Source organism: Meles meles, chromosome 3 (assembly GCF_922984935.1).
Source record: "Meles meles chromosome 3, mMelMel3.1 paternal haplotype, whole genome shotgun sequence".
Lineage (NCBI taxonomy): Eukaryota > Metazoa > Chordata > Mammalia > Carnivora > Mustelidae > Meles > Meles meles.
The window spans coordinates 125,656,833-125,678,765 of record NC_060068.1 but is presented as its reverse complement, the minus strand read 5'-3'; the positions used below and the strand labels follow the sequence as shown (position 1 = coordinate 125,678,765).

At 42.8% G+C, this 21,933-nt stretch overlaps 1 protein-coding gene across 3 annotated transcripts in view; it reads left to right on the top strand.

The window, feature by feature from the left end:
- TENM2 (teneurin transmembrane protein 2) overlaps positions 1-21,933 on the top strand; it is a 1,229,820-nt gene that overhangs the window by 1,162,678 nt on the left and 45,209 nt on the right. For all 3 annotated transcript variants that reach the window (XM_046000941.1, XM_046000940.1, XM_046000942.1), the window contains 6 exons: positions 5,486-5,506; positions 8,501-8,733; positions 9,960-10,114; positions 11,342-12,216; positions 19,556-19,731; positions 21,227-21,462. In XM_046000941.1, coding sequence (XP_045856897.1) covers positions 5,486-5,506; positions 8,501-8,733; positions 9,960-10,114; positions 11,342-12,216; positions 19,556-19,731; positions 21,227-21,462 — 1,696 coding nt within the window. The remainder of the gene's footprint in view (positions 1-5,485; positions 5,507-8,500; positions 8,734-9,959; positions 10,115-11,341; positions 12,217-19,555; positions 19,732-21,226; positions 21,463-21,933) is intronic.

Below are 21,933 nucleotides of genomic sequence, written 5' to 3'. Positions count from 1 at the left end.
GCACCCAGGTGAGGGTCACAGATGGGCACCAGGCAAGGAGAGACAATTCAGGCTGAATGTTCTAGAAGAACCAATGACCCATCATGGAAACAAGGAGAGGCCATGGGGTGGAGTAGGAGGGTATAATAACCAAAAGATGAACAATGAGAGGAGGAAGGAGATAAAATAGAAAAGGCTAGATAATCCTCAAGCTGTCAAATTGATCATCAGATGAACCACATTTCCTAGAGCTTCCCAGCTAGGTCTCCTTCCCAAGATGTTTATTTCCCTTTTTATCCTAGGAGAGTCCTCTCTTCAGGAATCCCGTAGGCAGTGGAGAGCTGGGGAAGGAGGCAGGGAAGGGGGTGAAAGTAGCATTCTGCTTCCCCATGAGGGATGCATTTTTTTTTTAATCTGACGTTTGTAACCAACCCTCCACATTTTACCCTTACTCCTTTGTTGTGGCTCTAAGGATCAGAGCCAAACCAGCACTTGCCCGCTACATCCCTGGCTCCAAACTACTCATGCTACTTGCTCTTCTTAAATACTTTATCTAATCTGCCTCATTGTGTCCATCTTTAAAGCTCATTTTGAAGGTCTTGTCTTCCATAAAGCCTGACCTCCCTTGCAGAAATAATTCTCACCTTCCTTTGGGTCTCTTCAACTCTAGTTTTCCACCAAAGTTGACTCTATTTACTGCCTTGTTTTTCAGTTATTTCCATGCAAGTCTTCAGGGCCCTAGTGTTTGCACTTCCACAGTGCAGATGCCTTTGGCACTTTGCCCCTTGATACCTAGGGCACTGCCTGATCCACACCAGGGGCTCAAGACACATTGCTTGAGTTAAAGGAGACACAGACCAGTGTCCTGCCTTTTGTTGGAATTTCTCCCTGATTCCAGGTCTCTCAAGTTGTAGAGGCCACAACATTAATGACAGGAGCTAAAGGTCCTCTCAGAGCAAGCCATGTTTCACCCACATGGTGACATCATGCTAGAGGGAGTGTAACTGTCAATTTCCCTCAACAGATCTGTGGTTTGGTTTGGTTTGGTTTTTAAACTTTTTAACCACCTTTGGACTTATTCTTGCTTTCATCAGTCAAGTATCCAGAGATGATTAAAAGTTAAGCTTTTACAAGAAACTGGTTTGATTTTTCTTTTCTTCCCACTACATACCAGAAAACAAAGGGCTGTCAATCCCCTCTCTCTTCAAAACAGCAACCAGCAGAAGGAGGGAGGAGGGGAAAGAGAACTGTCTTGCTTATATCTTTTCTCCATTGTGAGTTGGCAGCTGAATGATTTCGTTTCAGAAGTCAGTGCCCTTCCAATCTCACTTACCTATCCCAGAGCTGAGCCTCTGAATCAGAATTGTATATAAATGTTCCCATGGTTCCTTCACTATCCTTCTCTATTCCTCCTTCCTTTGCCTATCCAAAATGTACAGGGGCAGAGTTCTACACACTTGGAAAACTTCTAATGTTAAAAAGAGCTCCCTTCTTAGGTAAAATGGTTATCACTTGTATGTTTCAGTTCCATTGGCATTCAAGACATTTTCAACATCCGCTTCCCCAAAAAAAACCGTTATCCACCCTTAGCAGCCCATTTCCTTTCTTACAACTACACCCTCTCCAGGTGATCCTTGGAAAACCCAAGGCTTGTAGAGTAAATTTCTAAGTCACTGACATCCTAGAGTGAAATTCTCTTGTAGGAAAATCTTTCCTTCCTCCCCAACTTGAGATTTTCTTAGGGATTGGATCACAATGTAAGGCAATAAATTATAAGGTTTGGGACAGTGCCTCTCTGCCTTTTCTCAACTTGACCTCTTGTGCTAAAACATAAGAATTTCATACTTTCTATGATATTTGAAATTCTTAAAAAAATGTATTTTCCAAATACAAAATTAGATTATGATATTAAATATCACTTCCACTTCCCAACTAAACACTTCCCCATGCTGAGATTCTGACAGTGCTATTGAAGTGGGGCAACAGCAACATTGCATCAGGGAAGAGCTTTAGGGTATGGAATTGTCCAGTCCAGATGTGTTAGTGCTAGAGAGGGAAGAGTCACAAAAGAGTGGGAGCCTAGGAAAGAGGGCAAGGGCAGCAGAGGTTGGAAGAATCCTTCACCAAAGATAAGCTTTGCCTGAGAATTTCAACAGGAGCTGCTGCTTGATACCAGTATAGAATGTTAGGGAGGAATATATGGTTCTAGTTACCAAGGAAATGCTTTCTTGTCTGGTCAGAGTATAAACACCAAGGTCATGAAACAAAATACAACACAGCATCCCTCCCCAGAATAACAATAACCAGAATATTCCCATGAAACTTTGAGCAATTCTTGGCACTGCTTTCAAAGCTCTTTTACTAAGCAGATCCAGGTTTCATGGAGCCTGAATCTTACATAATTTCAGAGTGAAACTGAATATTATTCAGGATTAGCAAAGAAACCAAAGCAGATTACACATTTTGAAAAACTGAAAATTAGTACAAACATCACAAAATCCAGATAAATTACCTAAATTTTTTTATTCATTAAGTACTAGTACACTTCCATGATACTTGTTTTCCTACACTTTTTGGCTGCATACTCTGTGATCATCTTTTAATATGACAATGATTTTATACTGTCATTATCTATAGAAAGAATAGATCAATATTCTGTCTTTCCTCTAGGATAATGATAGTCAAAATGTATTTCAGATAATTGATAAATTAGTAAATGTTTCATGTTCACAATTGATTACTGGTGATGTCATGAAAATTGTTAGAGTTTAAAATTTGGGAAAACCTTGATCAAGCTTCTTTCATAGTATTTCTGGGCACTTCAGGTTTCCTTGTACAGTGAATAATCTGAGTAGTCTTCGAGTGGGCACTCATGAGCCAACTTGTCATTGATGTCCTGGTAATAGTGAAATATTCTGTGTAAGTCTTTAGGGTGCTAGTGTGTAAGCTTCTGTAGAGCAGGCACCTCTGGTGTCTTTGCCCCTTGATGCCTAGAGTAGTGTTTGGTCCACACCAGGTGTTCTAAACCCACTGCTTGAGTTAAAGGAGACACAGACCTGTGTCCTGCCTTGTGTTGGAATTTGTCCTTGGTTCCATGTCTCTCAAGTTGTGGAGGCCATTAACATCAATGGAATGAGCTAGGGGTCCACTCAGAGTAAGCCAAGCCACACCCATTTGGTGACATGGGGCATTACACTCCCAGTAATAGTGCTAGATGAATCTGCACAATCTGTAATCCATACCATAATGACTGGCAATAATCTAACTAGACAGAGAAAGAACTCCATATGAGTCACATAACCATGCTCCCCCAAATCTAAACTAAATTTATCCCAACCAGCTTTCCATTCCTTAGAATTCAAACAAACATAAAACTGGGGCCACTCCAGTTTCACCTTATTCTATGGCACAAGGATAGTTGGAAAGGAAGGAGGCAATAGTCTCAACTGATTGCAACTTTGTGATTCTGAGCAAAACATGAGGAACTGGAACAAGTCCAAGGCATGGTATGCCCAGCACTAAGGAAAGCAGCCTCATTTCTTCCTTCTCTCACTCAAGAACCCATTTTCCCAATCCTTACTCTCTCCAGGGCTCGCTACTAGGAATCAGCACCAAAGAGATGAGTATGTCATATTCATATTTACTTGCTCCCATTCACAACAAAGTGAGGAAGACAAACACACACACATAAATCACAAGACAGCCTGATGAGGGCTCTGCACAATGAACTGAGTGTGCTTGGAGAGCCCTGAAGACCTCCCAGAGGATCACTGAGACTCACAGTGAGCAGAGCTAAGCCATCTTGATTCTTGAATCCAAGACCACCTTGCCCTCGAAGGCTGTGTCTAAAGGGTTTGCATTATTGAGGCATGGACACACAGCTTAGGCCTGTCCTTGTAAGGAAGGCCCCAGTGCTGATCTACGTAGACTGATTCAGTGCTGCTATTTTAGGTTGTTGGCTGCTAAGCACCCACTCTGCCAATGGCCCTGGGCTGGAATAGCAGTAACCTCAGCCTTTCTCCAAAACTCATATCCATATTATCATTTGGACTATACCCTCAGTGACTTGGTCCCCCCACTCCTGCCCTTCTCCTTTCCCCAGCATAGATATTATATTAATCAACTTAAAGCAGATGTTCTCAGGAAAGAAGTAGGTCAGGTCTGCAGACCCAAATCCCATCCAGTCTTTTCACAAAATCTTGACTAAAAAACTGGAATTGATATTGCAATAATTAAGAGCCAAATATGACTACCACTGGTGGCAGATAACATTTCACTTTCATTAAGCAATATAAAATAGACACGAGAATTCCCGGCTGCCACCCTGACATACCAGGCTTTGCAGAATGAATCTTAAATTGCACTATGTCAGTCAGAGCTCAGGAGTTATCAGCATCATTTAATTAACTTTTTTTTTTTAACGAAAACTAACACGTTGGAATAAAATATAAAAATGTAATCCCTGTGCAAACCCACTACTAATCATGGCCCCTAACAGAGGCCCGGGCTGCACCGAAGCAGGAATCAGGACATTAAACCCTCTTTGTCCCTTCCCTGAAGCCTGGTTCCTCAACCAGAAGGGAAGAGGGGTTAGGGACTCCTTCCACTGTGGTCTTAGAAGCCTCAGGAATGAGAAGCAGTTCTCTTTATTGAGACCTTAGCTTCTCTCCTCTTTGCCCTAATGCTGTTAACTCTAGCCACTTTCCTGTTGAAATTGGCATGTATTTTTGTTCTAAAAACAAAAACAAACAAAACATTTACCACTTTCCCAGAAAAGTGGAGTCTTTGGCTGCAATTATGAGTAGATATTAATAGGCATGAATTTCACCTATGGGTGTTATCTGTAAGAAAGAATGCATACTTGGGGTCCCACACATGCAAAATGAGATAGGGAGAGGGAAGGTGTCATGGAGCAGGGATAGGAAATGGTTAAGACTCTCAGAGTCCAACAGAATGATTGCCAAACTGCAGATGGATTTGGGAAGAGGCTTTCTTGGGTGGTGCGGACTCTACCCTGTAATGCACCAATGGCAAATAGATGGCACAGGTGGCACCAGGCTCCCTCCCACACCCAGGACAGACATTACAAATGAGTCACAGCACTGTTTACAGCTGGGCTTGCATTTGGCTTCAGAATCATACTCCCGCCCTCCTGGCAGCCATTACTCATCAATAGGTATTGGCACTAAGAGGTAATCTATTTGGCATCCTTCCGTTAGCCGGAAGACCTGTTTCACCTGTTGCCACCTATGTCATGGGACAGCCACATTGCTGGTCAGAAAATTCAAGCATTCTTGTCTAGATTTTTCAATGGCCAGGAGGAGTCCAAAATCAGGAGTGCTCCCCACGTGACTGAACCAGGAGCTGTCAGCTAGAAGGGGAAAAAAAAAAAAAGACTGCTTTTTTTGGGCCCCTTTATATAAGAAATGAAAATGTTGTGTTTGCTTTATCATCAATTCTTCAGCTAACTGTTTGTTCTTTTTCCTCCTGTTTTCTTTCTATAAAGAAATAAAGAGTTTAAACATAGGTAAGACCAAGAACTCTTTCCCGTATAATTTGATATGGTTCGTTTGCTTCCTTGTGTTTGCTTTTTGTTTTGTGCTTCTTGTGTAATGTTGTGTATTTTTATGGACCAAATATAGTAACTTTTTTATGTGCTAATTGTGTGTTGTGGATATGATAAGCTTTAGCAATTATGAAATGCAGTCAAAAAGCAACCAAATAAGCTGACAGTAATTAGAATTTCCGGGAGATGCAAGTGCAAGATAATGAACCCTCAGCGAACTTTTATCCCGACTGCTCAGTGCGGTCCATAATTGGGCTAAACAGTTGAGGCAAACTTCTGGCTTTTGTAAATGCTGGCCTGGGTTCACAAAAGCTTTAATGAACTGGAAACGGGTCAAAAACTCATTTTCAACTCATTAATGATTTTTTCCCCTGGATATATGGTCATTTAAAAAAAAAAACAAGTTAATTGCCAATCTGCTGGTCAGAATGAATCCAACAGTCAGATGCATTGGGAATTTTCATTGAGTTAAATCACTTTTAAGTAGTAGGAAGGGTGTAGTCCAAGTAGTTTTTGTCTAAATAGCCTTTGTCATTCAACTGCTCCAGGTTATCATTTAAAACAATATTGGTAAAATTCACATATATAGTACACAACACACATATGTGTGCATATGGCTCCGGGAGCTTGCCATTACAAAGTTATGAAAATGCCAGGACCCCAGGTTGCACTGAAATGGAGGAAAAGTGATCTTTTTATTTGGAAGAAGATAGAAAAGCAAAACGATGTATTTTAATACTCAAGGGAATGCTTCTTCTTACTTCTTGAAATGAAACAGGGAAGGGACTTCTTCCTGATGTTACATGAGAATTAGACATAGAGAGGAGTCAGGTTTTACAGGATCATCAAAGTCTGTGGAAAAGCCATACATATAAGCCCTTGGCCTCCTCCTCCATACTCCCAAACTGGGATGCTTATAGGTACCCCAACTGGGCCAAGTTTAAAAAAAAAAAAATCAACCATGCCCTGGAAGGACACTGTCCATTCAAATTCACATACCCCATTTGATCTTCACCATAACCACAGATATGGAAACATGGCTGTCCATCTACCCAAGAGTTTCTGTAAGAACCTTGGTTGGGATGGGTGTGACACCATGGAGAAAAATAAGACCCCAGCAATGACTGACCCCACATCCTCACACATCTGCTCTTCTGCCAGAGTTTTTTGAAAAGCCTCTTTGAATCGGGCTCCCTAGAAAGCCCAGAATTAATTATCTTGCACGTAGATAGGCACAGATGTGCAGTGCCCTCATCCTTCTGTTGATCACGCCAGCCACTATTCATTCAGTAACAAAGTACAGCATCTAATTAAAAAATGGCATGAAGTTTTCCCTTTCTGCCCTAATTTGTTTTGCATATGTGGATATTCTCTAAAGACTTAATAGCCCCCAAAAAAAAAAAAAAAAGGAAGAAGAAGAAAGAAAAAAAAGAAGAAGAAGGAAGGTAGGGAAGGAAAGAAAAGGAACCCTGGTAGTCTACTCTTTTAAACTAGTTATCTAGGCTTGAATTTTAGAAAGACCTTGACTTCCAGTTCAATTATGTGTCTTAATAGCAACCTGAGGAGAAGCTGGAATTAAAGATGGTCTCGAGTCACAAATTGTTCCTAAAAATAGCTTCATTGTTCTTTTCTTCCTTAAATCGGGGAAGAACCCAAATAGGGATGTTTTAATTAGTAATTTACCAGCTGATGTCGACAAGACAAATGCACCCAACATGATCATCACCCTCACCTTGCCTTCACCTCTCCCTTCCCTTTCCTTCCCATAATTCCAAACTACAATGGAAAAATAACTGAAAAACAAGAGGCCTGTGCTCATTTTCAACATGTGGCATCAAAACCTTATCTACCACCCTAGGGCAGAGAGGCATTGACTAGAGGTATCCTAGAGGCAGTGATTTAATAACAGTATAGGAATAGCATGAGCTCCTATTCTGGTTGGAACCTCCATAACATGACAGACACTGCAAAGGGAAGAAACAGTAGGGTTTTGAGCCAAAAGGGACATGAGCAATGACCTGATTTCTTCATTATCCAAACCAGCAATCTAGGACCCAACATGGCCAAGAGACTTACCTCAGGTCACCAGCTGTGTCAGTGTTGAGTTTAGAATTTCCTGTGACTTAGTCTATCCTGATCTGCAGCATATAGAACAGCTCAATGCACGACAGAGAAAGAGGTCCAAGTCTCTGAGGCTTAGTGCCTTCCTATTACATTTCTCACACACAAGGGTATTTCTGTCCTAGTGTAGCTTAGGGCCTTGGCAGATCTTGTTTCACACCTGTGGCCTATTACCCAAATTCGAAAACTATGCTCCTCCCTCAGTAATCCAGATTCTGGGTGTGATATCAGCAAGACATCAAATTTCTTCAAAAAAAAAAAAAAAAAACAGCCAACTTTATTCATATCCACACTGAAGAAGAGTAGAGAAGATCTGAGGTGCGGACTGGAGAAATCCCTCTGGGAACCTCCCATCACAAAGTTAGGAAAACTCTAGGTTGCCCCAGTCTTCATGATCTGGTATCCTGGAAGCACTGAGAAAACATGGACTAGAAAGAAAACCTTGTCTCATGGAAGTGTTCCTCAATCCCACCTGAGAAACATATCAAACCCATAGAGGGAAGTAAAGAAGACTGAGACACACAACACATGAACACAAAAGCAGGACCGGAGTGGGATCTTTCCTACCAGCTAAGTGAAACTGTGGTATTTTAGCATGGTGGGAAACGATGAACCCTCTGCATAGCCTGAGGAGCTTAGGTCCAGTCAGAAGGCAGTAGCTAAGAGCCAGGATGTATTAGAACACTAAGCTGTTGTGTTAGATTCTTTCCAGTTCAATAAAGTGGAAAGACGCTAGAAATGTCTAAAGTCTTGCTAGGATTTTTGTCATCTCTTTGATCCAGTAGACCAGCTGCTTAGCCCCCATTCTCATTTCTCTTTGTGCTTCTCCCAAAGCAACAACCCAGCACACAAGTACTATTTGGCAGTAGACCCTGTGTCCGGCTCTCTCTACGTGTCTGACACCAACAGCCGGCGAATCTACCGGGTCAAGTCTCTGAGTGGAGCTAAAGACCTGGCTGGGAATTCAGAAGTGGTGGCGGGGACCGGAGAGCAATGCTTGCCCTTCGATGAAGCCCGTTGTGGGGACGGAGGGAAGGCCGTGGATGCCACCCTGATGAGCCCTCGAGGTAAAGGCTACCAAGGAAGAAAGCCCCTCCCCCAGACTAAGCTTGTCTCAAGTTTGGCTTGCTTCTTAACTGGAAGTGAACTAAGCCCAGGCAATCCCAAATATAGCTTCCCCTATAGTAATCTCACTCTGATAGTTTGCTTTGATGTGTGGGTGTTTAAAAAAAAAAAAAAATGTGTTTATCTGAAGTAAACGTCATTACCCACATAGACCACAAATGGAAAGTGGGGTGGACTGCTCCTAGAGATTTCGGACTGCTCCCAGTCACATGGAGTCAGGAGGAAATGTTAGCTCCATGAGCCAGAGTGGCGACTGTTCAGGCTGGAGACAGAGTCCAGTGAGGGCCTCCAACCACTCCCAGATGTTCATGTTCGACAATAGTGTGCATAGTCTTAATCACGGGCCCTGATGTTTTTTAAGAGTCCAGTAAATGGTAGCAGTTAAGAATGGGACTAATTTCCAAGGATCTGGGATTGGCCGGGGGGTTGAGGGGATGTTCCTAGAATTGAAGGAACTCTGTTTGGAAAGGACCAAGGATACTTAGGGTTAAGAACTGATTGGTCCTTCGAAGGCCCAGTTCTTATTAGCATTCTTAGCTACCACTAAAGGATCTGGCAGTGTGGATTAAGGATGAGGAAACTTGGGCTTGGGCCATAGTGTGAAGGTGCACAAGAAATAGAAGCCACTGTGTGCATTTACCAGGAGAGTGCTAGGACAGGTGTTCCCCCAGTGCATACTGAGTAGAGTCAAGGCTTAACTGGGAATGTTTCCTGAAGGATATATTTTGAATTGGGAGTCTGTGACAGCAAGAATTCCTGTTTCTCCACCTCGTTGTTGTAATTAGTTGTGAAGGGTATTCAAGTAATTTACTACCAATAATTTTTCAAGTAATGAACTTGGGAAATAACTTTTCTGAAGAGAGCAGATGGGGAAGTTATTTCCCCATTCGTTTATTTGTAGACTTAGCTCATTTGCAGCCCAAAGTTCATTCTTCAGTTGGGTGATGATACAGCCAGCACCCCAGGCATTATGCAGGTCTCAGCACAGTGCTCATGAGAAAGGGTGTTACCTTTAAAGGTTGAGAGCCGCTGCTCGAAACCTGTGCATGCATCCAGTAGGTCCAGGTCCATGGTCCTAGAAGGTAATGCCCAATAGAGCATCCCCACATCTACCCCACAAGCCCTACTCCTTGCCAAGAGACACACTCCCACTGTTTGTCTTGATCAGGTATTGCAGTAGACAAGAACGGGCTCATGTACTTTGTTGATGCCACCATGATCCGGAAGGTTGACCAGAATGGAATCATCTCTACCTTGCTGGGCTCCAATGACCTCACTGCAGTCCGGCCACTGAGCTGTGACTCCAGCATGGATGTGGCCCAGGTAGGACTTTCTTATTTTTCATCACTATGCCACACCTGGCTCTTAGCCTGAAGTTCTCACCTGCAGCCTGTTTGGGTTGAAAGTGGAGTGGGAGGAAGAAATATAGATACAGATTACAGGTTTGTTTGTAGAAGGTTTGAGATGAACTAGACAGCAAGATGGAATGAGAAATGTCAGATAGGAATGAGAGAGAGCATAAGACAGAAAGGAAAGCAGTGGGTTGGGGGGGGGGGTGATTTCTGCTCAGATAGTGGAGCTGGTGACACACTCCAGCCATGGCAGATTACAGGGTAGGAGTTACTGTGTAATTACCTCTCTTCCCCACCATTATTGCAGGTTTGAGAATGTACTATACAGTGTTATATGTCAATCAGAACTTCCCTGTTAATCTGAAATGATTGCATCCTTACTATATAAACCTTTACTCTGTGCCGTAGTAAACTAGAGCAGAGCTGTCTGCAATAATCCCCCAAGTGATATTATCTTGGTATGGGCTCTTATGGGGGCAGAGAAGAGAGGCTCATACAGATGTGCAACAGGAGAAACTGAACTTTATTAGATAGATCCTGAAACATCCTGAAATACATGTTTGCCCTGCCTATAAGGGCCTTTTCAACCTTCAGTCAACCTCATTAATTTCAGCTCAAATTGCACAACAAACTGACAGTTGCCACCGAGATGGTCACTTCAATTTTGAGGAAAAGCCCAGTTCATTTCTTCAAGCAAATTCTCAAGTTGTAGTTCACTAGCCAACCTGTGCATTGGCGGCCCTTGGGTCAGGCCACCTTAAATCAGCGTGGCTTCTTTTGTGTATTAGATAAAAGTGCTGCCTTGAAATGAACATAGCCTCCTTACCCCATAGCTTGATGAGCAGAGGATGTGATGGATTACATGAGCCCCTTGTGCAGTGAATTACCTGTACAACTGTATATGATGACTCTGACCTTGGTCCAATCATCTGGGACTGAGAAGAGCATCATGGGTAGAGCTGGTGATCTACTCTAGGCACATTAGATGATATCACAGGAAATGTTTGTTACATGGCCTCTTCTTCATTATGTATACTGGACATGGGCAGTGAGCAAGTGGTTTGGTGACGGGCACTTCTCATATAGTGTGGGTAAAAAATCTTTTTCCGTAGCTGCATAAAACCAATAGACATGCCCTACTGTTAAACATTGGGCATGTTAGAGGCTGCTCCTTAATTTGATGCCATGTCATCCACAGGTTCGCCTGGAGTGGCCAACAGACCTTGCTGTCAACCCCATGGACAACTCCCTGTATGTTCTCGAGAACAATGTCATCCTTCGAATCACTGAGAATCACCAAGTCAGCATCATCGCAGGACGCCCCATGCACTGCCAGGTTCCTGGAATTGACTACTCCCTCAGCAAACTGGCCATTCATTCCGCCCTGGAGTCAGCCAGTGCCATCGCCATTTCTCACACTGGGGTCCTCTATATCACTGAGACGGATGAGAAGAAGATTAACCGTCTACGCCAGGTCACAACCAATGGGGAGATCTGCCTTTTAGCTGGGGCAGCCTCAGACTGTGACTGCAAAAATGATGTCAATTGCAACTGCTACTCAGGAGACGATGCCTACGCGACCGACGCCATCTTGAATTCCCCGTCTTCCTTAGCTGTGGCTCCAGATGGTACCATCTACATCGCAGACCTTGGAAATATTCGGATCAGAGCGGTCAGCAAAAACAAGCCCGTTCTTAATGCTTTCAACCAGTATGAGGCTGCATCCCCCGGAGAACAGGAGTTGTATGTTTTCAATGCCGATGGCATCCACCAGTACACGGTGAGCCTGGTAACTGGGGAGTACTTGTACAATTTCACTTATAGTGCTGACAACGATGTCACTGAACTGATTGACAATAACGGGAATTCCCTGAAGATCCGTCGGGACAGTAGTGGCGTGCCCCGCCACCTGCTCATGCCTGACAACCAGATCATCACCCTCACTGTGGGCACCAATGGGGGTCTCAAAGTCGTGTCCACGCAGAATCTGGAGCTTGGCCTCATGACCTATGACGGAAACACTGGACTCCTAGCCACCAAGAGTGATGAAACAGGATGGACAACTTTCTATGAGTAAGTACATTTGTAAAGTATTTCTCGACAGCACCCTATCCAAGCTGGCAGCAGGATTGGCTGTCCACGTAGCTTTTAGAATTGCTCAGTCACTTTGTTTTCCTGACTTTAATGTCAACTTGTGGCCTCAAGATATTCATGTCCCCTCTCCCTGACTTCAAAGTGATTTGCACTGTTGGGTCTCTGATATTGAACATCCTCACTACAAGGGCTGGCGATTTCTTTTGCCTGCTTGCCCCTCCAGTTTCAGGATATTGGACAGGCACAGCTCCTGGGAGAGCAAGTGCTCATTAACTTTGCTGATTATTCATGTTTGCCATGGGTGCGGAAATGAGAATCTAAAAGGCAAGATCCTGGTGGGATTCCCATAATTTGCCAGTAGGTCCAGCAACACACTTGATTGCACAGACAGGTAGATAAACTCTGAATTTCCTCCTTAGCAGAAGCAGATCAATACAGATAAAGTGCTAGGTATATTAAAAGATGTGAGAGCTGGTCATATTTCCCCTAACAATTATTTCCTGCTTAATAGTTCCGCCGTTTGTTTTGCCAAAAAAGCTGTTTTCCGTCACTCCTGCAGCCAGCACTTGGTCACACTGCCTGCTGCTGCAGGTATTAACCAGTGGGATGCTGGCTGGGGAAAATTGCTAAGGCATGATTCCCCCAGTCCCTGCTGAGACTGGGATGGAATTTGCAAGTGTCTGGCTCTCTCTGATCGTGAAGGATCTGGTTAAGCTCCCATTTGGAGTCCTTGCTTGCTTTCTGTCGAGGTGTTGCTGCTGGCTGAGAACTTAGTGAGTTGGGGAGGGGCTGTTGCAGAGGGGATAGGGGACAAGCGAGAGAACAGAAAACCCCATTGTTGATCACTCCTAAGTCCAGGAATTTTCACTTCCAGTTGGTGGGCAGATGGGTTTGGGAGCATGGAAAGGAGGCTGTTGCCACCTGCTGGAAATTTCTTACATTGCATTATTGCTTTCCCTTCCTCTCTTTTTCCTCTGGGCCAAGCTGTCATTCTCAGATTTCAGAAGCATCCTAGTGTCCTTCAGGCACTGGGACTTGATCAGACTTTACCAGCCAGTGACTCTACCCCTGTAGGCACCATCTGAGTGCTATCTTTAGCTCTCACACCAGCTTGAGCTAAAACTATATGATAACCCCAACACCTGTTAGATTTTTCACTTTCTAGCAGTTCCACCTAAGGACCCAGTACATTTCAGAGATAATTTGTGGGCTGACATAACTGAGGACAAAACAATGTCACTCTCAGAAGGCCAGAATTAGGCCTGACTTAGAGACCATAGTAAAGAAGTTCAGGCGTGGGTCCGCCTTTAGACACTAGCTGTAACTGGGAAAGTATTTTTCCAGGAGGGGACTCTAGTTGAATTAAAATATGAGCAGGATGTTTTTTTTTTAAAAAAAAAAAAAAAAAAGAAAGAAAGAACGAAAAAGAAGAAGTTCACAAGTTACATGGAAACTGCATGATTGTTCTCTTAAAGAGCTGCTTTTTGATAATGTGGATAAATCCAATTATCACAAATTCTCAGTTGTAGGGCTTCAAATGCATTAGGTTTTCTTGTTCCTCCTAAAAAGATGGTGAATTCCTTTTGTTGAGTACTTTTACACATGGTCAGCTGGGGAAGAGCAGCCTGCATCCCTCAAGGGCTCAGGACTCTACTTAAAATTACAACCACCCCTACACACACGTACTCTGTCTCTCTCCCTCCTTTATTTTAATCCTTACCACTTGTTACCATCTGACATACTCTGTATTTTAAACCATGGTTTATTTTTGCCCTGTCCATCATGTGTACATCACAGAAGCAGGGATTTTCACCCATTTTGTTTTTAGTCATGTTCCCAGCACCTCAATCAATGACTGACATATAGTAGGCACGCAGTAAATACTTGCTGAATAAATGAGTCTTTTGATCCCTTTGGCCCCACACAGGCCAAGACTGCAATGGCTCCACTAAGTGGCCTCGAGATCCCATTACTGGAACACACAGCTCTTTGCAACTATGTGTAGACTTACTTGCAAAAGAGACATGAACCTGAAAATATTCCATGGGCAAGTTAGCACAGCTGTAGGAAACTCACTCTTCTTTGCAAGTTAAAGAGAACATAACATGCTCTTCCTGTGGCCCCTGGGATCCTGGCCTCAACCCCAATCCTCTGTTTCCCAAAACTAGAATCTCCAGTTTCTACTACAGCTCTCATTAGGAAGCATGGTAATCTGCACCATCATCCGGGTCCAGGTGCGTTGGAATTAAATCTTTGCCTGGATCCCAGGTCATGCAACCCGCCATACAGTCCCGGCTTGCCTGCAGGAGTTGAAGGTATTTTCTGATACTGAGTAGTCCATTAGGTACCCTGTACACAAACACTTTAAAATGTTTTATTTTCTTATTTTTACTGAGATAAAATTGACATACTGAAGTCAAATTGACATAGTCAACTGTACACAAACAGAAGTGTTTTATTATTTTTATTGAGATAAAATTGACATAGTCAAATCATCAACATAATGATTTGATGTTTGTATATATCATGAAATGATCAACACTGTAAGTCTAGTCAACATCCATCATATAGTTACCAAAAACCTTCTTCTTGTGATGAGAACTTTGAAGATTTATTCTCTTAGCCACTTTGGAATATGCAGTACCATATTATTACCTATCCCCACACTGCGCATTACATTCCCATGACTTATTTACATCTAGAAATTTGTACCTTTTGGGGCGCCTGGGTGGCTCAGTGGGTTAAAGCCTCTGCCTTCAGCTCAGGTCATGATCCCAGAGTCCTGGGATCGAGCCCCACATCAGGCTCTCTGCTCTGCAGGGAGCCTGCTTCCTCCTCTCTCTCTGCCTGCCTCTCTGCCTAGTTGTGATTTCTCTCTGTCAAATAAATAAAAAGTATTTAAAAAAAAAAAAAAAAAAGAAATTTGTACCTTTTGACCCCCTTCACTCATTTCACCTACCTCCCATTTCAGGTAACCACCAAGATATTCTCTACGTCTAGGAGCTCAGGTTATTTTTTAAAGATTCCACCTATAAGATCATATGGTATTTGTTTCTAACTTATTTCACTTAGCGTAATGCCTTCAAGGTCCATCCACGTTGTCACAGGTTGCAAGATTTTATTCTTTTTATGGTTGAGTAATATTCCATTGGACACTTAGGTTGTTTCCGTATCTGGACGGTTGTAAAGAATGCTGCAGTGGACGTGGGGGTGCAGTTATCTTCTTGAGTTTGTGTTCTCATTTTCTTTGGATGGATACCTTAAAGTGCAATTGCCAGATGTGGTAATTTTAGATTTAATTTGTAGAGGAATGTCCATACTGTGTTCCCTAGTGTTTGCATCAATTTACATCCCCGCCAACAGTGTGCAAGGGTTTCCTTTTTTCCACAACCTTGCCCACACTTATTTCTTATTTTTTGATAATAGACATTTTGATAAGTGTGAGGTAATACCTCGTTATGGTTTTGATTTGCATTTCCCATTTATTAGTGGTGTTGAACACCTTCCCATGTACCTGCTGTTTGTGTGTCTTCTTTGGAAAAGGATCTATTCAGAGCCTCTGTATATTTTTTAATCAGGTGGTTTGCTTTTTTTGCTATTGAATTGTATTTTAATATCAACCCTTTATCAGAAATATGAGTTTCACAAATTCTCTCCCATTCGGTAAATTGCCTTTTCACTCTGTTGAAGGATTACTGTGCAGAAGCTTTTCAGCTTGATTCAGTCCCACTTGTTTATTTTTGCTTTTGTTGCCTTTGCTTTTGAGGTCAAATCAAAAAATTGCCAAGACTAATATCAAGGAGCTAGCCACCTAGGTTTTCTTCTAGTTTTATGGTTTCAGGTCTTCGAGGTTTTTATCATTTGGGGTTAATTTTTGTGTAACAGTCCAGTTTCATTATTTTGCATGTGGCTATCCAGTTTTTCCAACACCATCTATTGAAGAGACTGTCCTTTCTCTGCTGTATATTCCTGGCCCTTTTGTGGTAAATAAATGACCATACATGTGTGGGGTTTTATCTGGGCTCCCTATTCTGCTCTATTGATCTGTATGTCTGCTTTCATGTCCATCCCATACTGTTTTGATTACTATAGCTTTGTAATATAGTTTGAAATCAGGGAGCATGATGCCTCTAGCTTTGTTCATCTTTCTCAATATTGCTCTGGCTATTAGAAGTCTTCTCTGGTTCCACACAAATTTTAGGACTGTTTGTTCTATTTCTGTGAATAATGTCATTATAGTTTTGTTGGGGATTGCATTAAATTGTGTGGACATTATAATTCCTCCAGTCCATGAACATGGAGTATCTTTCATCAGTGTCTTAGAGATTTCAGTATAAGAGGTCTTTTACCTCCTTGGTTAAGTTTTTTACTAGGTTTTTTAATTCTTTTTGATGCAATCATAAATGGGATTGTCTTTCTGCAAGTTTGTTATTAGAAACACAACAGATTTTTATGTACTGATTTTTGTATTCTGCAACTTTACTGAATTTATTGGTTCTAACAGTTTCTATACATAATATCACATCATCAGCAAACAGTTACAATTTTACTTCTCTATGATTTGGATGCATTTCTTTTTCTTGCTTAATTGTTCTGTTTTACTCCTGATCTTAGAGGAGAAGCTTTCAGTTTTTCACGAGTGGGTATGATGTTAACTGTGGATCTGTCATGTATGGGGCCTCTATTATGTTCAGGTACATTCCCTCTATACCGACTTTATTGAGAGTTTTTATCACTAGTGGATGTTGAATTTTGTCAGATGCTTTTTCTGCAACTGTTGAGCCATCCTTGCATCCCCGGAATAAATCCTGCTTTCAAGGTACCGTTGAATATGATTTTCTATATTTGATTTAAATATGAATACAATTTGAGTATTTTTGCATCTATATGCATCAGAGATATTGGTCTGTAATTTTCTTTTTGTGTGGTGTCCTTGTCCTGTTTTGGTAGCAGAGTAATGCTGGCCTCATAAAATGAGTTTGGAATAGTTCCCTCCTCTTCTGTTTTTTGGAAGAGTTTGAGAAGGATTGCTATTAATAAGTCTTTGAATGTTTGGTAGCGTTCACCAGTGAAGCCATCTGGCCCTGTAGTTTTGTTTGTTGGAACGCTTTTGATTACTGATTGAAACTCCTTAGTAGTAATCTTTTATGATCCTTTGTATTTCTGTGGTATCAGTGGTAACGTCTCTTCTTTCATTTCTGATTTTGAGTCCTGTCATCTTTTCTTCTTGGTGAGTCTAGCTAAGGGTTGTCAATTTTATCTTTTAAAAAACCATCTCTTGGGGCGCCTGGGTGGCTCAGGGGTTAAGCCTCTGCCTTCAGCTCAGGTCATGATCTCAGGGACCTGGGATCGAGCCCCACATCGGGCTCTCTGCTCAGCAGGGAGCCTGCTTTCCCCCCTTTCTCTCTGCCTACCTCTCTGCCTACTTGTGATCTCTCTGTCAAATAAATAAATAAAATCTTTAAAAAAAAAAAAAAAACCATCTCTTAGTCTCATTGATCTTTTGTCTTTTTACCCTCTATTTCATTTAAATACCTTTTGTTTCTAGTCAGAAGATAGGGAAGCCAGGTATATTGGTTAGAAATAATTCCTAAAATATGGGAACATACAAACATATGCAGAAAACTATCCTTAATGCTGAGATGTCTGTATTTTGAGAGCACTTCTTCTACGCATACTCATTTTTCACCCCTGTGTATTATCAGAGGAATATATTTCTGTGCTCCACTCTTTCTACTCAGTAATATATACATTTTTCACTCTAATGGATAGAAATCACTGTCACTGGGGCGCCTGGGCGGCTCAGTGGGTTAAAGCCTTTGCCTTCGGCTCAGGTCGTGATCCCAGGGTCCTGGGATGGGTCTGCACATCGGGCTCTCTGCTCAGCGGGGAGCCTGCTTCCTCCTCTCTCTCTGCCTGCCTCTCTGCCTACTTGTGATCTCTGTCTGTCAAATTAAAAAAAAATCACTGTCATTAATTTTGATGGCTTTAGAGGTTTCTACTTTGTGGATATATCCTTATTTAACAAATCTCTGATGAATGACCACTTAGATTATTCTAATTTGTCACTATTAGTAAATCACATCTTTGTACACCCATCTGAGAGGCAGTTTCTTTAACAGATTAGACGACAAAAGGGAGTTCCATGACCTGGAGGGCCCGATTCCCATCCGTGTATACCCAGAAAGCCCAGGTGGTGTAACCACTATAATGTATTATCTGTACCAACCATTGCCTACTGCTCTGGGCAAATAATGAGGGTAGAGCCAAACCTGGGCTCCCCACTCAAAGTTCTCCCCTCCCCACCCGCTTTGTCCACCTGGCCTTCCAGCTTAATGTGGTTCTGTTTTCAGCCTTCAGACATCTCTGGAAGCAAAATTCCTTATCATATTTTCTCAAATAACTTAGCAGGTCTGCATTCCTTTATTCTGAAACTGTTTGCCAGGCAGCATCTGTATTTGCTTTTGTAGTCCTCTGTGACAAAGTCAAATAAGCCACGATGGTTCTGTTCACTGGCTGTCCTACATGCTGTACAAGATCCAGTCTCCAACACTCAGAACCAACCAACTTTGTCCTTGTCCCCAGTCAAGAGGGAGTCACACCTAGAGGTCAAGTCAACTACTTTCTTTGTTCCCCCTTCCTCTCCTCTCTAGTAACATCTCATGTGGGAAAGCTCAAAGGCCTCTGCATCCAGCCCTTAATAAGAGTCTCTTTCCTATGGCCTATGGAGGGCCCAAGCTTTCTGATTACAATGGATCTCCCAGAGTAGGAAAATGTTCTACCAAGTGGAACACGAAGGCTTTTTGCTAAAGGAGATGGAAACAATAATCCCACTGTTTAAGAGAAGAGTAGAGATGACATTCATAAAGGAGAAGGGCCACTCTCAGTGAACTTTCTAGCAGCAGAACTTGATCAGATATACCTAGACATGGGGCCTGAATTCAAGTGAGTCATCATGAAAACAGTCTAAGAAGGCTGCTTGGGGAGCTTGGTTGGTTTGGGGCTGTAAAACCAGAGAAAGGGGTATAGGCAGCCAGACCTGCTATGCTTGAGCCAAGGCATGGAGTTTGCATTTGGCCCAGGCTGACAATCCAAGCCTAGGAGGTGGCAAGTGGGATGAGGTTATAGGAGTATGGAAGAGGAAGAACACAGATGGTCTCCAATGCCAGGTCTTGCTGATTGTAACAAGGAGCTTCAGTGTGATACACTACCCAGCCACTCTATCTTCCAGTCTCTCTGGCTCTTGTGTGGTTCTGAGTGGTGGGAAAGCCTTCAGTTCCAGTAACTGTGCTTCCAAACCAGTGTGTCTGTCCTCCAGCTATGACCACGAAGGCCGCCTGACCAATGTGACACGCCCCACGGGGGTGGTGACCAGTCTGCACCGGGAAATGGAGAAGTCCATCACCATTGACATTGAGAACTCCAACCGTGATGATGATGTCACTGTCATTACCAATCTCTCTTCAGTGGAAGCCTCCTACACAGTGGTACAAGGTAAGCCCCCTGCCCCCTAAACTCACCCATAGACCCCAGCAAGCGTGGGAGGACTTCCAGAGACTGAGATCACCCATTAACTTGTTATTTTAGTCAATGTCCACCGTAAACAAATTCTACAAGAGGTCAGTCTTGTAGAAAATGACTTAATCAGATTCAGGAGAATGTCATCTATACTAAATGAAATGTCTAGAGCTTTGGGAATGTCTACATACTTCCCTGAAAATGTCAGTTGCCATCCCCACTTGCTCTTACCTCTCATCAGCAGCACTCCCCACCAGCCCAACACACATAGTTACCTTCTCCAAGGCTCTTTATCCTTTTGGTTTCACCTCTTCCTTTTTTGGCCACATCCTGATTCTTCTTCCAAGCACTTGTTTGTTGGGTTGATTGCCCTGGAATCAGAGCCCTTTAGCAATCTCTTGCCAAGACTGGGATCTCAAAGGTTTCTGACCACCCCATAGTTACGAGCGCTGTCTGACATGACACACAGTGAGGGACAAGCACAGGAGCTGGCAAGAAAAGGAATTGTGAGATTAATTTTTCTTTTAATTAAGATATAATGTCAGTGGGCTAGCCCGTTGTCAGAGGATAAAAGTGTCCTCTCAGTAGATAAATGGTGACATTTCTGGACTATTATCCCACGACAGCGCCTGTTTCAATGACTCTATTTCTGCTCTGCCAAATGATTAATGATGTAGATTCTGTCTTTCTGCATGATGGCTGCAGTTGCAGGAGTGACAGATACACATTTGCTCACTCTCCCAAAAGCCAGCATCTCAGAAGCCAGCCAAGCTGGACTCCTTTGCTCAAATAATCAGGAAGCAATATATCTGTAAAGGAGTTTCAGACTCACGTTTCCTTCCTGGAACTTTTCGATAAGGAAAAAGGTCACAAGTCTGATTGACTAGTGTAGATCCCCTTTGGGAAGATAAACACATGTTATCAGCACCCACTAGCTCAGCCTACCTTACGCTGTTTGAATCTCCAGAGTTCTGTTGAGGAGAGCTGGCATCATGGTGGAGTCAGCAGCAGAAGCATGAAGGCCAGGAAGGGTGCTTTTTCTCTTGATTTGATATGTAGCTAGACCATCAACTTCAGGTTAGATGGTAGGCAAAAGGGAAAAAAAAGAAATAGTCTTTTTTTCCCATTTAAGATAAAATATATATGTTAAAGATTAGGGATTTGATTGACACAAATTGTGTAGGCAATAGACATCTTTAAAGGTACTATTAATAGTCTTCAGTGAGTAAAAGAAAAATATCACAGCATAATTATTTCTGGAGTGCCACATATTAATAATGTTTTTCTTTCCATGGATCAGTACCATCGCTGCTACTCACCTTAACATTGTATGTGTGCTAATTGAAGGCAGCCGTAGACTGACAGCTGCAAAGTACCATGGAAACCTATAAAAATAGGGGTTCTGTTCTCTTATGACTAACAGAGTGGATAATTTCTTTCCCTGTCCCCACCCCCACTTATATTTCTCCAGATCAAGTGCGGAACAGCTACCAGCTCTGTAATAACGGTACCCTGAGGGTGATGTATGCCAACGGGATGGGTGTCAGCTTCCACAGTGAGCCCCATGTCCTGGCGGGCACCATCACCCCCACCATTGGGCGTTGCAACATCTCCCTGCCCATGGAGAATGGCCTCAACTCCATTGAGTGGCGCCTAAGAAAGGAACAGATTAAAGGCAAAGTCACCATCTTTGGCAGGAAGCTCCGGGTAAGTGGTTCCACCCAATTCATCACCGCTAAGTTGTAGGGGATACACCCTTTCCTCAGGAGCTGAGGCAATTTCCCAAGCCTCCATTACTCCTTTCTTCCATGGGAAAGACAAGTCTTTCTCTCAGAAGACAGAAGCCCTATCCCTTTGGGAAGAACCGTGTCCGTTTCCCAGGAGAGAAAAAGGTGCAGATTTACCTTCCACTCTAGCTCAGGATAGCTTCAGTCTTCTTGTCACACTTGCTATCTGCTCCCTCGACTCTCACTCTTTGGCCAGTTCGACAAACAACTTGGTGCCTGGTGCCAGCTTTGTGCAGAGTAATTTGATGAATACTGAAAGAACAGAAATTTTATAATGTACTCTTCACACACAAGGAGTTAACAGTCCAGTGGAAAATGTAGACGCAGGGTAATCCAGTGGGTTAAGTGAGAGAATCAGGGCACCTGGGTAAAGCCTCTGCCTTCAGCTCAG